This window comes from Nannobrachium achirus, assembly GCF_963921795.1.
Source record: "Nannobrachium achirus genome assembly, chromosome: 6".
Taxonomy (NCBI): domain Eukaryota; kingdom Metazoa; phylum Chordata; class Actinopteri; order Myctophiformes; family Myctophidae; genus Nannobrachium; species Nannobrachium achirus.
In genome coordinates, this window is record NC_137815.1 from 19799478 (window position 1) to 19813863 (window position 14386).

Below are 14386 nucleotides of genomic sequence, written 5' to 3' on the forward strand. Positions count from 1 at the left end.
ATCTGTCCCATATAGCGCCACCATCAGGTCGATTTTTTCAAACACATTTTTGGACACTGCTCCTACAGATTTTGCCCTAAAATCACGCAAATCGGTACACAGTATGTCTACACTCATGTCATCAACATGGATCTGTCCCATATAGCGCCACCATCTGGCCGATTTTTTCAAACACATTTTTAGACACTGCTCCTACAGATTTTGCCCTAAAATCATGCAAATCGGTACACAGTATGTCTACACTCATGTCATCAACATAGATCTGTCCCATATAGCGCCACCATCTGGCCAATTTTTTAAAACAAATTTTTGGACACTGCTCCTACACATTTTGCCCTAAAATCACGCTGCGACCTGACGGTCTCTTATCTCCCGATTAGGGAGTCTTACTGGTACTGTATGTTGGTTTGTTAACCATTGAGTGAGAAAAGAAAATGACATTAAGCTAATAATCAGGGGACCCCACCAACTAATTTGGGGACCCCATGCACTTGGGGCGACCCCAATTTTGAGAACCACTGCTCTATCATAAGGCATTACTGTAGGAATATTTGGAGTGGAGATTCTTCTTTGGCCTGCTGGGTATGCATGAAAAGTTTTATAATGTAATATCTTTCTCAAAATATGAGCAGTTAGCACATTATGAGCTGTTATTACTTTATGAGCGTCTGCCTGTCCTTCTGTCTAAATTAATGGACTAGTTATCTTCATAATGTTACCATAAAATACCATTATTACATTATGCAAAAAGTCATTGTTACATTATGTGCTAATTAGCTTTATTATGTTGTGAGCTGATTATTACATTGAACCATTATTACGTTATGGGCCGCTATTACATTATGAGTTGCTACAATCCATTTCCTCAACGAGAAGTTTGCAAAATAAAGGAAACCCCATACCCTCCATAATGATGTCAAGCTCATAACATAAAAGTTGAAACGGAACTAAAGCATTACAGAGAGAATGCCCATTCTTCACCACTAGCACAGCAACACTGGAGGAAATCTTCAACTCTATGGTGAGAAATGGACTATAAGTCACAGAAAAAGTGCTTGTGATTTGATTTGTTTGACTTTAATATACACTTTTACTGTACATTGTGGTTTATTATGAGTTGCAGTCAGTTACACTGTTAACACTGTAAAACTAAAAACAAGGGAAAAAATAGCATACTGCACAAATGGAAGAGTAAATCTAATTGTATTTATATTTCAGTATGTAACATTGTCATCAGTCATGTACTGAATTGAGAACTGTAAAAGCAAGCCATTGCATGGAATATACAGAGTTCCGCATTTGAATGCTGAATATAAAAATCACACAAACTTGCTGCTCTTACAAAACAAGCGGGAGATTGTTCAGAACAAAAACACTGCATTATATCAGTATTACTTGCATTCGAAACTGTCCGAACCAGTCTGCTATTTACAGCAGACAGGAACAAGTTTAAGGTGTGTAAGTGCAAGAGATGCTTTAATTACAACTGGACCAATCCAGTCTGTCATGTTGTTCCAGTTTGTAGAATATAACACCAACAGTGTCAGAATCACTTCCTTTTGAAACCGTTAACTCGATGGGAGCACAGCGGTTTCGATTTGAACAAGTTAAAGATTTAATGTGAGGACATGCTATAACCCATTCAGAACGGGTGCACATTATTGTGTATCATTATTTTATGCTTTAACTATTGAAAAATAGCAGATATACAAGCTCACAGCGCTGCACCAAGTGCTGCGCTGCAAGCTTGTAGATCTGCTATTTTTGAAAAATCGTTAGAATTTTGACCCGATTCTATAAGTGTCTTTTGAATCCTTCTAAAATGTTTTGAAAAACCTATATGTTTCTATGTCAGCAATCTGGCCAGCCATCGTCAAAGAAAAGGTCCTTTTCACATAACTGGAGCTCAGTTAGTCTGTTCTCGAGATACTATACTATGTCAGTGGTTCTCATACTTTTCATGTGAAGGACCCCCAAAATGATATGTATTTGGCCACGGACCCCCATCTCAAAATATTTAGTTCCAGGGACCCCCCAGAAGCAAAATTTGAGTTACAAACGTTCGCTTTAAAAATACATATGTTCAAAGATTTGGACACATTTTCATGACTTTAAAAAAAATAGCAGATCTACAAGCTCGCAGCGCGGCACCAATAGTTAAAGCATTCAATAATTCTTAAACTGGAGTAACGTGATACACCTCTCGCGAACTCCTGGTATAGTGTATAAATAAGGCTATACTTTACAACTGGACTAATGCAATCTGTCATTTGTTCTAGTCTGTAGAATGCTGCTCAACAGTAACGATACACACGGCCTGTCAGGGAACGACTCCTACTCCTGCTACGACCCCTCCGTCGTCAACTACCGGTACTTCGCCGTCGTCTGGGGATCCGCGGTGACCGTCACCGGTACGGTGGGGAACCTGATGACCGTCCTGGCCTTCGCCTTGGATCCCCGCCTGAGGACGCGCTTCAACGCGCTGATCGTCAACCTGGCGCTGGCCGACCTGCTCTACTGCACCGTGCTGCAGCCCATCTCCGTGGACTCCTACCTTCATCTGCGCTGGCGCGGAGGCCAGCTGTGGTGCCGCGTGTTCGGCCTGCTCCTCTTCCTCTCCAACTCTGTCTCCATCGTCACCCTCTGCGTGATCGCAGTCGGCCGGTATCTCCTGGTCGAGAGGAGGGCGGCGTTCGACCGCGTCTTCTCCGACCGCGGGCTGGCGCTCCTCCTGGCCGCCACCTGGGGACTGGGCCTGGCGAGCTTCGCTCCGCTCTGGACGGTGTACGCCTTCGTCCCCAAGGTGTGCACCTGCAGCTTCCACCGGACGCGGGGCCGCCCCTACACCACCGTCCTGCTCTTCCTCTACTTCTTCGCCGGCCTGGTGTGCATCGGCGTGTTCTACCTTCTCATCTACAGGCGGGTCCACGTGGCGGCGCAGGCTCTGACCCGCTACAGGCTCAGCCGCCGCTCGTCGAGGAAGAAACCGGCCTCGTCGTCCGCGCGGGGCACGGAGGACGACAGCGGCGTGGCGGTCACGTCCAGCTGTGACATGAGCAGCCAGGGGGAACTGGCCGTGAACAAAGGTGGAGCCACGACGGGGGGTGACCCTGGCCCTGCCCGACCCCCGCCTTCAGCTGAACCAGTGGGGGTCGAGGAGCTCCCCGCTGCCACAGCCGCGCCCCGCGCCAACGCGTCCCCGTCCTCGGGAGACGACGGGGAGTTGAAGCGGGTGACCCGGATGTGTTTCGCCGTCTTCCTGTGTTTCGTCTTCTGCTTCGTGCCCTTCCTGCTGCTCAACATCGTCGACAAGCGCAACCGCGCGCCCCAGGCACTGCACATGCTCTGCGCCAACCTCACCTGGCTCAACAGCTGCGTCAATCCCGTGCTCTACGCCGTCATGAACCGCCAGTTCCGACAGGCCTACCACGCTCTGCTCGTTAAGGCCGCCGCGCCCCTCACCTGTCTCCGAAGAAGATGACCAGCCCTTGGCCTTAAAGGTCTCTCATGACATCCACTCCAGTGAGCCATGGCAGGTTTTTGTCTCTCTGTGTTCTAAGACCTTTTCAGTTGCAATGGGGGATAAAAAAGCCTTTTGCCTGCGGGTGTCGCTGTTGAGGGATTTTGCCTGTCAATCATCGCCTCTGGTCCGCCCTCCCCGTTGGAGGAGAAAGAAAGGGGAGGGGCTTGGAGGCGAGGGGGCGGGATTAAGGGACTGTGAGATCAAAGACGGGGGGCCGATCATTTCACTTTTCTGAGCCTAATTATTCAGAAAACCCCAGGCCACAGAAGATCCACTGAATGTTCAAAGTTCAGTTTTCTTGAGTGTAATTGAGTTCAGGAAGCAACAAGAAAAAAATAAAATAAATCATGAGACCTTTAATTTATTCAGTCATACAACTGCATGTGTCCCTTGCCAAAAATACTGTAACTCCTTTGACAATCAGTTATTTTAGTATTAGTGATGTGCTTTAGTTCTCAATCTTAGAAACAACACTTTACAGAGGTATGCTGCTTTTTGAAAGCCCCTTCTGCCTGAAAAAGACACCAGATGATCAGACCTTGTCATTGTTATTGCGTTGCTGGGGAACCACTCGAGTCTATTCTCTGTGACCTACTGATATTCACAAGCACAGCAACATGAAATAAACCTAAACTCGTTTAGAATGCTGATGGTGTTTGAAGAGGTCTGCACGTAATTCCCCCAGAAATGCTTTCATTCAACAGAATTTCCGCTGACAAAGGAAGTTGGCAACGAACAAGCAAACCACTGACCTCGTTGTGTGAGTTACTGAAAGACTAACCCAGTTCAGGACAAGCATAGTTTAACAAGACATTTGTCACAGATCAGGGGTCTTCAACGTTTTCAGGCCAGGGACCCCTTAGCTGAGAGAGAGATGAAGCAGGGACCCCCTCTACGTGTTGTATAAAATTGTGTTGCTGTTTAAAAATGTTCATAGATTGTATTGCTCTTCTTTTCCCTCTACAAACCTCTTGCCAAAAATAGCCGATCTACAAGCTTACAACACCTCGCAGCGCGAGGCGTTGTAAGCTTGTAGATCTGCTATTTATGTTCCACTCAGAATAGAGATGCTGGGGTTTACATGCATGGTTAATGTAAAAAACAAGATCCTATCACACAGATTTGGCAGCCCCCCTGTAGTAACTCTGAAGACCCCCTATGGGTCCCGGACAGTCCCGGACCCCCTGTTGAAGACCCCTGTCACAGAGTAGACATAGCATTACTTAAGTTACAAATCATTGTGGGCTCGCCTGGAAGGCGAGCACACGTATGTTATCTTCATTATTTATTTCTATACTATACTAGTCAGTATCCTCAAAACTTTGGCGCGCTTCATCTCTTAAACGCTTACACCTTTCAACACCATTCAAATTTTTATGTGTTCAGCTTACTGAGGACACGTGTGCTTGTACTTTTGGTTTTGAAATGTTTTGTAGTATAATTATAAAAAAATAAAAATGTTTAACTTTAAGCACCCAATGCATTTCCAATGGGTTCCCCAGAGTGGAGAGAAGGATAATAGACCCATGTTTATGTTAAGGCGCTGTGGCTGCAGTGTTCACACTTCAGATATGCTATCTATATCATTGCGTTCACACAGGTCTGCTCTCTGATTTGATCCAAATGTCTAAGCTGTGTGATGTATAAAACTATAGTTATAGTTAAAACTATAAATAAATGTCCCTCTCCACTCTACTGATTACACAGCTGTGATCAAGAATCAAGTCCGGGCGATGGGATGTAAATCCCATAGCCATATATCCTAGAGCCCGCAGGGACAGTCAGCCATATTAGTGGTTGTTGTTGGTTGTCAGGGAGATATCAAAACCAATGCATTTCCAAGTCAGATCCACAAACACAATAAAAGCCATGCTCCACTCCTCAGTCTGGAGTGGCCACATAGAAGAACGCCTTGGTTATAGACATAGTGGAGGACAGATGTGATCTGGGATTGTTAGCCTACAGTATATGCACTCAATATACTCCAACGAGTCCATTTGACAGTTGCTGGTTCCCAAACACAGAATCAAAAATGTAGATCTAGAACACATAGAATATGTACAGTACAGTAAGGTTCAGTAGAGTACAGTAAAAGTACAGTAAGGTTCAGTAGAGTACAGTAAAGTACAGTAAGGTACAGAAAGGTACAGTACAGAAAGGTACAGTAGAGTACAGTACAGTAAGGTACAGTAAAGTACAATACAGTACAGTAAGGTACAGTAGAGTACAGTAAAGTACAATAAAGTACAGTAAAGTAGAATAAAGTACAGTAAGGTACAGTGGAGTACAGTAAAGTACAGTAGAGTACAGTAAAGTACAGTATAGTAAGGTACAGTAGAGTACAGTACAGTAAGGTACAGTACGGTACAGTAGAGTACAGTATAGTATAGTACAGTAAGGTACAGTACAGTACAGTAAGGTACAGTAGAGTACAGTACAGTAAGGTACAGTAGAGTACAGTAAAGTACAGTAAGTTACAGTAGAATACAGTAAAGTACAGTAGAGTACAGTAAAGTACAGTAAGTTACAGTACAGTACAGTACAGTACAGTAAGGTGCAGTACAGTATAGTAAGGTACAGTACAATACTGTAAGGTACTGTACCTTACAGTACCTTAAAGTATCCTATTTGTTGGGTTGGAAGCGAGCCCACACTGTTTCGAAGGAACAGTATTTCTAGTTCCAAATGTTATCATAAAATATATTCATATGGATGGATCTATTATAAAACTTCAAAATATAACTGATTGTAAGTTGCATTGTTAACTCTGTAATGAGGCAAGCGCCACCATTATAAATATTGGGGATATGCATTATGTTATATTCTCTCATGCACCTTCTTTATTGTACATACTGTTTTATGTATTGTTGTAATAAAACAAATTCACATTGAAGCGAATGTCATGCAATTTATCTACCACACAGCCTAGCCTTGGTACTGTATTAATATATAATATACATCACCATCTTAGAAATGTTACTACAGAATGGAATTTGGAAAACCACAGGTTTAAAATGTCTCGGTTATTCTCTTTTAACACAACATGACCAATATATCAAGGGAACTTCCCCAGTCTACAACTTGCGTGTGAGAGCTACTGTATAAAAGGAGAAATACTATCTATTTCTCCTTTTGTGTGTGTGTGTGTGTGTGTGTGTGTGTGTGTGTGTGTGTGTGTGTGTGTGTGTGTGTGTGTGTGTGTGTGTGTGTGTGTGAATACAAACAACTGTCTGTATTTGTATTCACTAACTCCAGCAACTCTAAAATCATCATATTTGACAAAGATAAGACAAACTGTTGGAGCACTAGGAGTCGGTGGTCCCCGGGAATTCCCCGTGAGCAGCCCAGTTGGGGTGTTGATTTGGTCAATTTTGCACTATTTGGCTGCGGTGGCAGGGGGTCCCTTCTTCCGTCCCTGTGGGTCCCTGGGGGTCCGTGGAGGTCCGGGGGTCCTGAAGGTTGTGGTTTGGCAGGCAAGGAGTGTGTGTGGAAAATTTCACATGGATAGGGGCAACGATGGCGGAGATAATGAGTAGGGCAAAAGTGTGACATGACGTGACAGACAGACAGACTGACTGACGGACTGACAGACAGTCGGTGTTGGTTTTGATAGTAAATGCGACCTGACGGTCGCAATCACTAAAATATCGTCGCTGTCGGGCAGAAACCTCTGTCGCACAAAACTAGTGAAAACAGCCGAGCTTGTAGATCTGCTGTTTTCACTAGTTTAGTACATTTTATAGATGATAAATACAAAACGAATGGTTTTGGACATACAAGGTTTCACCCGACAATGACGATATGCTATAAATTTAAGGTGCTGGGAGTGAAAATTATAATGTAGGGGTGCCTCGGATTAAAAAAATATTCATGGGGTGCCCTGAGACAAAAAAGTTTGGGGAATGTCTGTCTGTCTGTCCGCCGTCTGACCGTCTGTCTGCATGCTGACATCACTGATACGTGATACTAAACAGTGTCGCCACCATGGTAACATCCGCATAGTGAAACAATGCCCAAATTTGGGGATGACTGACATCACTGATACTAAACAGTGCCTTCTTCTTCTGACGTGTATCTGTATCATCTCCTTGATTATTGGTTGAGGACATTTTATTGCGACAGTCAGGTCGCAGTTACTATCAAAACCTCGACCAGCTGTCTGTCAGTCTGTCTGTCTGTCTGTCTGTCAGTCTGTCACACGTCACACTTTTGCCCTGCTCATATCTCTGCAACCGTTGCCCCGATCCATGCCAAAGTTTGCACACACAGTCCTTGCCTGCCAAACTACAACGTCCCACCCACCAATTCTCACATGGCCCTCTTCTAGCGCCACCATGAGGCAGATTCTTGCAAAACACATTTCTGGACACTGCTCCTACACATTTTGCCCTAAAATCTCGCAAATCGCTACACAGTATGTCTACACTCATGTCATCAACATGGATCTGTCCCATATAGCGCCACCATCAGGCCGATTTTTTCAAACACATTTTTGGACACTGCTCCTACAGATTTTGACCTAAAATTACAAAAAACGGTACACAATATGTCTACACTCATGTCATCAACATGGATCTGTCCCATTTAGCGCCACCTTCAGGCCGATTTTTTAAAACACATTTTCAGATTTTGCCCTAAAATCACGCAAATCGCTACACAGTATGTCTACACTCATGTCATCAACATGGATCTGTCCCATATAGCGCCATCATCAGGCCGATTTTTTCAAACACATTTTTGGACACTGCTCCTACAGATTTTGCCCTAAAATTATGCAAATCGGTACACAGTATGTCTCATCTCATCAACATGGATCTGTCCCATATAGCACCACCATCTGGCAGATTTTTTCAAACACATTTTTGGACACTGCTCCTACACATTTGCCCTAAAACCACGCTGCGACCTGACGGTCGCTTATCTCCCGATTAGGGAGTCTTACTGGTTTCAAAATATTCCTTGTTACTTTAAGGGGAGGCCATGATGGGGCTGCCTGTCATCTTCTCCCCCTTGCTGACGTCGGCTTAGGCAAGGTTTGAAGCACTCACCTTCTGCATGAAGTGCACATGCACTAACCACTACACCAACATTTTGCAAATTTCCCCTTCTTTATTTCCACTTCCTCAATGAGACAGCTTGCTAACAATAGAAACCCCACTGCATGTTGACGTCACGTAAGCCCATTACATAAAAGCTCAAACAGAAGACAATGAGACATTGTCAGACATTGTCAATGAGAGGAGTTGGTAGACTAATAGAGAGGTATCGTAAAGCTGAGAAGCATCCAAAATCTTCAACTCTATGGTGAGAAATGAACGTCACGAAAATGCAATGCTTGTGATTTGACGTTATTGTATGTTATAGAGTAGCCTACCATTAGTTTTTGCCTGATTTATTCATTTGATTATTTATTTATTTGTTTGATTATGTATTTACTACACAATTGTTATATTAGGTGATTAAGAAAAAAGTCTATGGAATTTTGAATAAGAAGAAAACATTTTGCATGTCATTGTTTGAGTAGCCTGTGACATTCAGTGTGACATTCAGTCTGGTGGAGTGTTATAAATCTAATAATCGATAAAATGTCTCAGTTTGTCGACGTTTCCGAAAATGGATAACTGTTTAGTTGTTTTGACGAATGACTGTATTAACCATATCTTTTCTTTAAACATTGTTTTCCATTTGAGCAAAAACTATATGGCAAATAATTTCTGGATGTGTGAAATCTTAATGTTTGAGAATGGTTTAAAGGGGAAGACCACCCATTTTCAATATTTAACTATGTCATTAATATACCTTAGAGGAGTACAATGTGTGATGTCATCAAGTTGTAATTTGCAATACAAACCCCAAAATCAATCCTCCAGTTCTAGGCAACACAGAAGAGGGGGAACTTTTTTTTTGATTTCCACACAACTCCTCTAAGGTATATTAATGACATAGTTCAATATTGAAAATGGGTGGTCTTTCCCTTTAATCTCTGCCTTAAAAATATAACAGAGAGAGAGAGAGAGAGAGAGAGAGAGAGAGAGAGAGAGAGAGAGAGAGACTGTTCTGTAGCCTACTTTTCGAGCACAGATACTTATCTACTTACTCAAGCAGTACCATTTGTCAAACATGTATCAAACCACAGGGAGTCCAAATACAACGATTGCAGTTGTGTTAGTTATTGGATTAACTACAGATTGGTTAAAATAACAGTTTATTCTTTAACGAAAAGAGGTTATGGCACTGGTGGGAAAACTATTCAATTTTTTTACTTAAGTAAAAGTATCAAAACTGTAATGTAGAAACATTACAATACTGTTGCAAATAATCTAAACTAAAGTATTGGCATCTAGATATATTTAAGTACAAAAGTAATCATGCAGAATGTCCGATTTTTCAAATGCACTGTATAAGATGTATAACATATTTTGAAAATAGCAGATCTACAAGCTCGCAATTCTTGTGATTAGAGCACAACAGAGCTTGTAGATTGGCTGAAGTGTACTGTATATTAGGGCTGAAGTGGTATGTTTTGTACAACACAGGGATGTTGACAGAACCCTCGTTGACAGAACCCTCGCTAAAAACCCCAGAGAAAAAAATCCACTCGTCCGAGACAGTTTGCCCTCCTGGCCCCCAAGTTGTAGAATAAACTCCCTGTCGCACTTAGAACAACGGACTCACTCACTAGCTTTCGCCGAGGACTGAAGACTCACCTTTTCAGACTCCACCTAAACCCTTAGCACAACTGGAAAAATCAATGACCATACATGAAGCTAGTTAGCATTTGTTTTTAGGTTTTTAGAAACCTTTTTTTTACGGATTATATAGTTCTTTTTTTTCTAGATATATATTCATTCACATTTGTTATATTGCTGTTGATGTACTGACACTTAATCTTGTTTATTATAGTGATGTTTATTTGCTTATTGTAAATCGCTTTGGATTAAAAGCGTCTGCTAAATGCCTAAACTGTAAACTGTAAACTGTAAACTGTAATAATAATTCAATCTATAAAGTAACTAGTAACTAAGGGTGACTGTTCCGCTTGAAGTTGGATTTTGAATGTTCTGCTTGAAGTTATTGCAAAAGTACATAATTTACCTGAAAAAGCATGCCACTGTATCTTATGTTCTGCGTTATGCTAGGGTGTTAGGAATAGGATGCAAGAAACATGTGTGTGTAACTGAAATAACACCAACAGTGTCAGAATCACTTCCTTTTGAAACTGGCCAAACCACTAGTGCTAACTTGATGTGAGCCGTTTCTATTTGAATCTCAAATACTTCTTAAGATAAAGGTATAAAGGAAGTGTTCACCCCAAAATGATTTTTTTCCTGTCGACTCACCCTGTGGGGATTTAAATTCAATAATATATATCGTCACTGTCGGGCAGAAACCTCGTATCTCCAAGTTTCAAATTTGTAGGTTCTTTCGCAAAGTAATGCAGCTGCTTCATCGTACAAGGCCGTCGCAAAAAAGTCGTGAAAACAGCAGATCTACAAGCACACAACGCCTCGCGGCGCGAGGCGTTGTGTGCTTGTAGATCGTCTGTTTTCACTAGTTTAGATCATTTTTAAAATGGTAAATGCAAAACGAACGGTTTTGGACATAGGCTACAAGGTTTTCACCCGACAACGACGATATATTTTTTGTTTTTGTCGCATTCCTAAGCCAATAATTTGATTATAATGAATTTGCTCCATTGGAATCAATGGGGGGTAAATTCACTATTAGGATACTTTACAACTGGACTAACGTAAACTGTGATCTATTCCAGACTGCTACTCCTGCTGCGATCAATCTGTACTGCCGGTACTTTAGTGCACTTCTTTGGCTATCAAACACACTCGGAGTCCTGGCCTTTTCCTCGAGCCCACATCTGCTGAGGACGCGCTTCAACATGCCGATGATCGTCGACCTGGTGCGGGCTGGTGACGCTATCAGTGACAGCGGTGTGGCTGTCATGTTATGTATTAGCTGTGAGGTGAGCAGCTAGGGGGAACTGGCCATGAACAAGGGTGGAGACAAGGCGGAGAGAGGAGACTCTCCGTCCCACTGCACCCTGGGCTCTGCTCACGCATCACGTTAAAGCTAAGCCAGCGGGGACCCGGGAGCTCCCCCCTGCTCCTGACCCTGCGCCTTTCGGGACCTGGCATTTGCCAACAGGGTCTGAGGCCCTAGGCTAGATGCAGAATAGATATTCCAAGACTCAAATATAGAGTGAATAGAGAGAACATTTTTTAACTCAAATCTTTGCTTCTGGGGGGTCCCTGGAACAAAATATTTTGAGATGGGGGGCCAAACACATCATTTGGGAGGTCCTTGACATGACAAAGTTTGAGAACCACTGATATAAAAACACGTTTTTTTCTTTTCAGAAAACTGTTGGGATTTAGAAGACATTTGTGGAATTAGCCAGTAGCTCCTCCCCTAAAAGCTTTTGTCCAATGCTAGCTTAGCAACTGGCGGCTTGCCAAGGCTGTTGCCAAGGCAAACCTTGGCAAGCAGGAAGTTATTCTAAGCTAGCATTGGACAAAAGCTTTTTGGGAGGGGCATAGCTACTGGCTAATTGGCCTACCGGTATATCAGTGGTAATTGGAATATCTATTCTGCATCCAGCTTAGGGCCTCAGACCCGTTGGCAAACGCCAGGTCTCGCGCCTGTCATGTATGTCTACGTCTACACACCCACACCCTGCTCCGGAGCAACGTGCCCCGTCCTCAGGATACCACGGAGAATTGTGTTTCATCTTGTGCTTTATCCCCATGTTCTGTGCAAACCTCGCTCAGCAGCTGTACGTCATCTTGAACCGACATCTTGGACCGCCATTTTTGACAGGCCTACCGCGATTAAGCCGTTAAGCCTGCCACACCCCTCACCCGACTCTGGAGAACCCTAAATCTAATCAGTCATATGCCCGCTTTACAGTTGTTCTCAATAGTCTGACAAATGCTTCTTTTTGAAAACCCAATTAAACCTTCTGCATGAAAACAATGATACACTCACCCAGGAATGTGTGCATTCACCAACAACAAATGTCCCCTGCCCTGTTGGCACAATTGAGCAAACTACTGTCCTCCTTGAGTTACACCTGAAAGACAATTCAGGACATTAAGGGTTTTATCAAGAAATGTGTAGCGCAGTAAATGCTACAAGCCATTCCAAACGTTTTCATTAAAATACATCCTATAAATAATAGAGTATGGCAAATGTATAACTATTATAAATATTAGCCGAGGAAATTCATTGTTTCATAAACTCTGTCATTCACTGTACTTTTGTATTTACTGTTTTATGTATTGTTGTAATAAAATATTTTAAATGCTTTTTATCTACTACACAGGCACTGACTGTATTAATTGGTTTCAGATAACCTAATGCATTACCAGCACATGAATGTTATTGAAAACATAATGGAAAACCCAGGTACAGTACAAACATACTTTGGACTTCTTCAAGGTGCAGTTTGCATGCATAGAGATATATTATATCGGCATCTACACTATTGGTTTGCATGTACCAAAGTCCTTAATAAATCACTTAATAAGAACCGTGTTCCAAAACTATCCAAATTAGGAGAAAATACGAGCTCACCTCCAAACTGTACAATCATCACAAAATCAAAAATCATAGTTTTTACTTTTACCAAAAGTAATGAAATCATAAGAGTGTATCTAAACCCTTGAAATGACAGTAATGAGGAAAATGTGTTATGGTGCCATCTTAAAGGTGTATTCAGTGATAATGAAAGTGGCCGGGGATCATCTTGTCCCACTGGCCTTACAGCGTGGAAATGTTTAGTTTTTTTTATAGATTTTTTACACCATTATAATGTTCTCGTTTTGATCATTAGACCCAATCACTGAATATCGGGAGGCCTACGTTTCCAGCTTCAGGATATGTATGATACTGATTTACTACGAGACAGTGGCATTTTATGAGTTCAGTAGTTTACAATCTAGGCATTTAGCAGATGTTCTTAATTCAGAGCGACTGTGGTTCTCAAAACTTTTATTTTGACTAAACATCATAACATAACTACGGCCATACTCTACCCTGATTGGTCGAGGACTGGCTGGCCACCTCTGAAACCCAAATCAAGCTATGCTCGATCGTAACACGGGCCATGGTGGAAGTCCTTATATGGTCAGCAGCACACATTCTAGTGAGGAGAATGAATGGAAAATGTACCAATTATATTCTTATTTGAATGAAATACAATCACTGAATAATATACCTTTAAATAAGGTAAATGTAATGACCTACAGATCTTTAGGTCTCAGATAGGAGGAAACAAGACGTCACATGTTCTCTTATGTTTTAGCTTTTATTAAATGGGTATTGTTTTATGGCCTACAATGGAAGTGCAGTGCAGATGGAACGTACAAATGTTCAAAATTATTTTACCACAAACTTCAACAGCATAAAAATAAATAAAAATAAACTCTTCAAAGGAGATTAAAGAAATATCTCATTTGCTTTTTGATTGCAGCTAACATAATTGGGTCTGAAGATTAAATTGTAATGGAAATTGTAACTTTGTCGTTACTTGAGGTATCAAGACTGTTTTGTTATGAGTTATTACACCATATCATTCAGATTGATTTAAACATTTGTTTGTATTTAGTCTGATACTGTCATGTACTGTAATGTGTTTTCATGTTATGCTGCGATCAATCTGTACTGCCGGTACTTTAGTGCACTTTGGCTGTCAAACACACTCGGAGTCCTGGCCTTTTCCTCGAGCCCACAGCTGAGGACGCGCTTCAACATGCCGATGATCGTCGACCTGGTGCGGGCTGGCGACGCTGTCAGTGACAGCGGTGGAGCTGTCATGTTATTTCTTAGCTGTGAGGTGAGCAGCTAGGG

General features: G+C 42.2%; 1 protein-coding gene across 1 annotated transcript; it reads left to right on the top strand.

The window, feature by feature from the left end:
- Nucleotides 1-2287: 2287 nt before the first annotated feature.
- On the top strand, nucleotides 2288-3481 carry gpr84 (G protein-coupled receptor 84; the record flags this gene model as incomplete). Its single annotated transcript, XM_080728010.1, has 1 exon — nucleotides 2288-3481. One exon carries the CDS (start codon nucleotides 2288-2290, stop codon nucleotides 3479-3481), a length of 1194 nt encoding a protein of 397 aa, XP_080584136.1.
- Between the last annotated feature and the right edge of the window lie 10905 nt (nucleotides 3482-14386).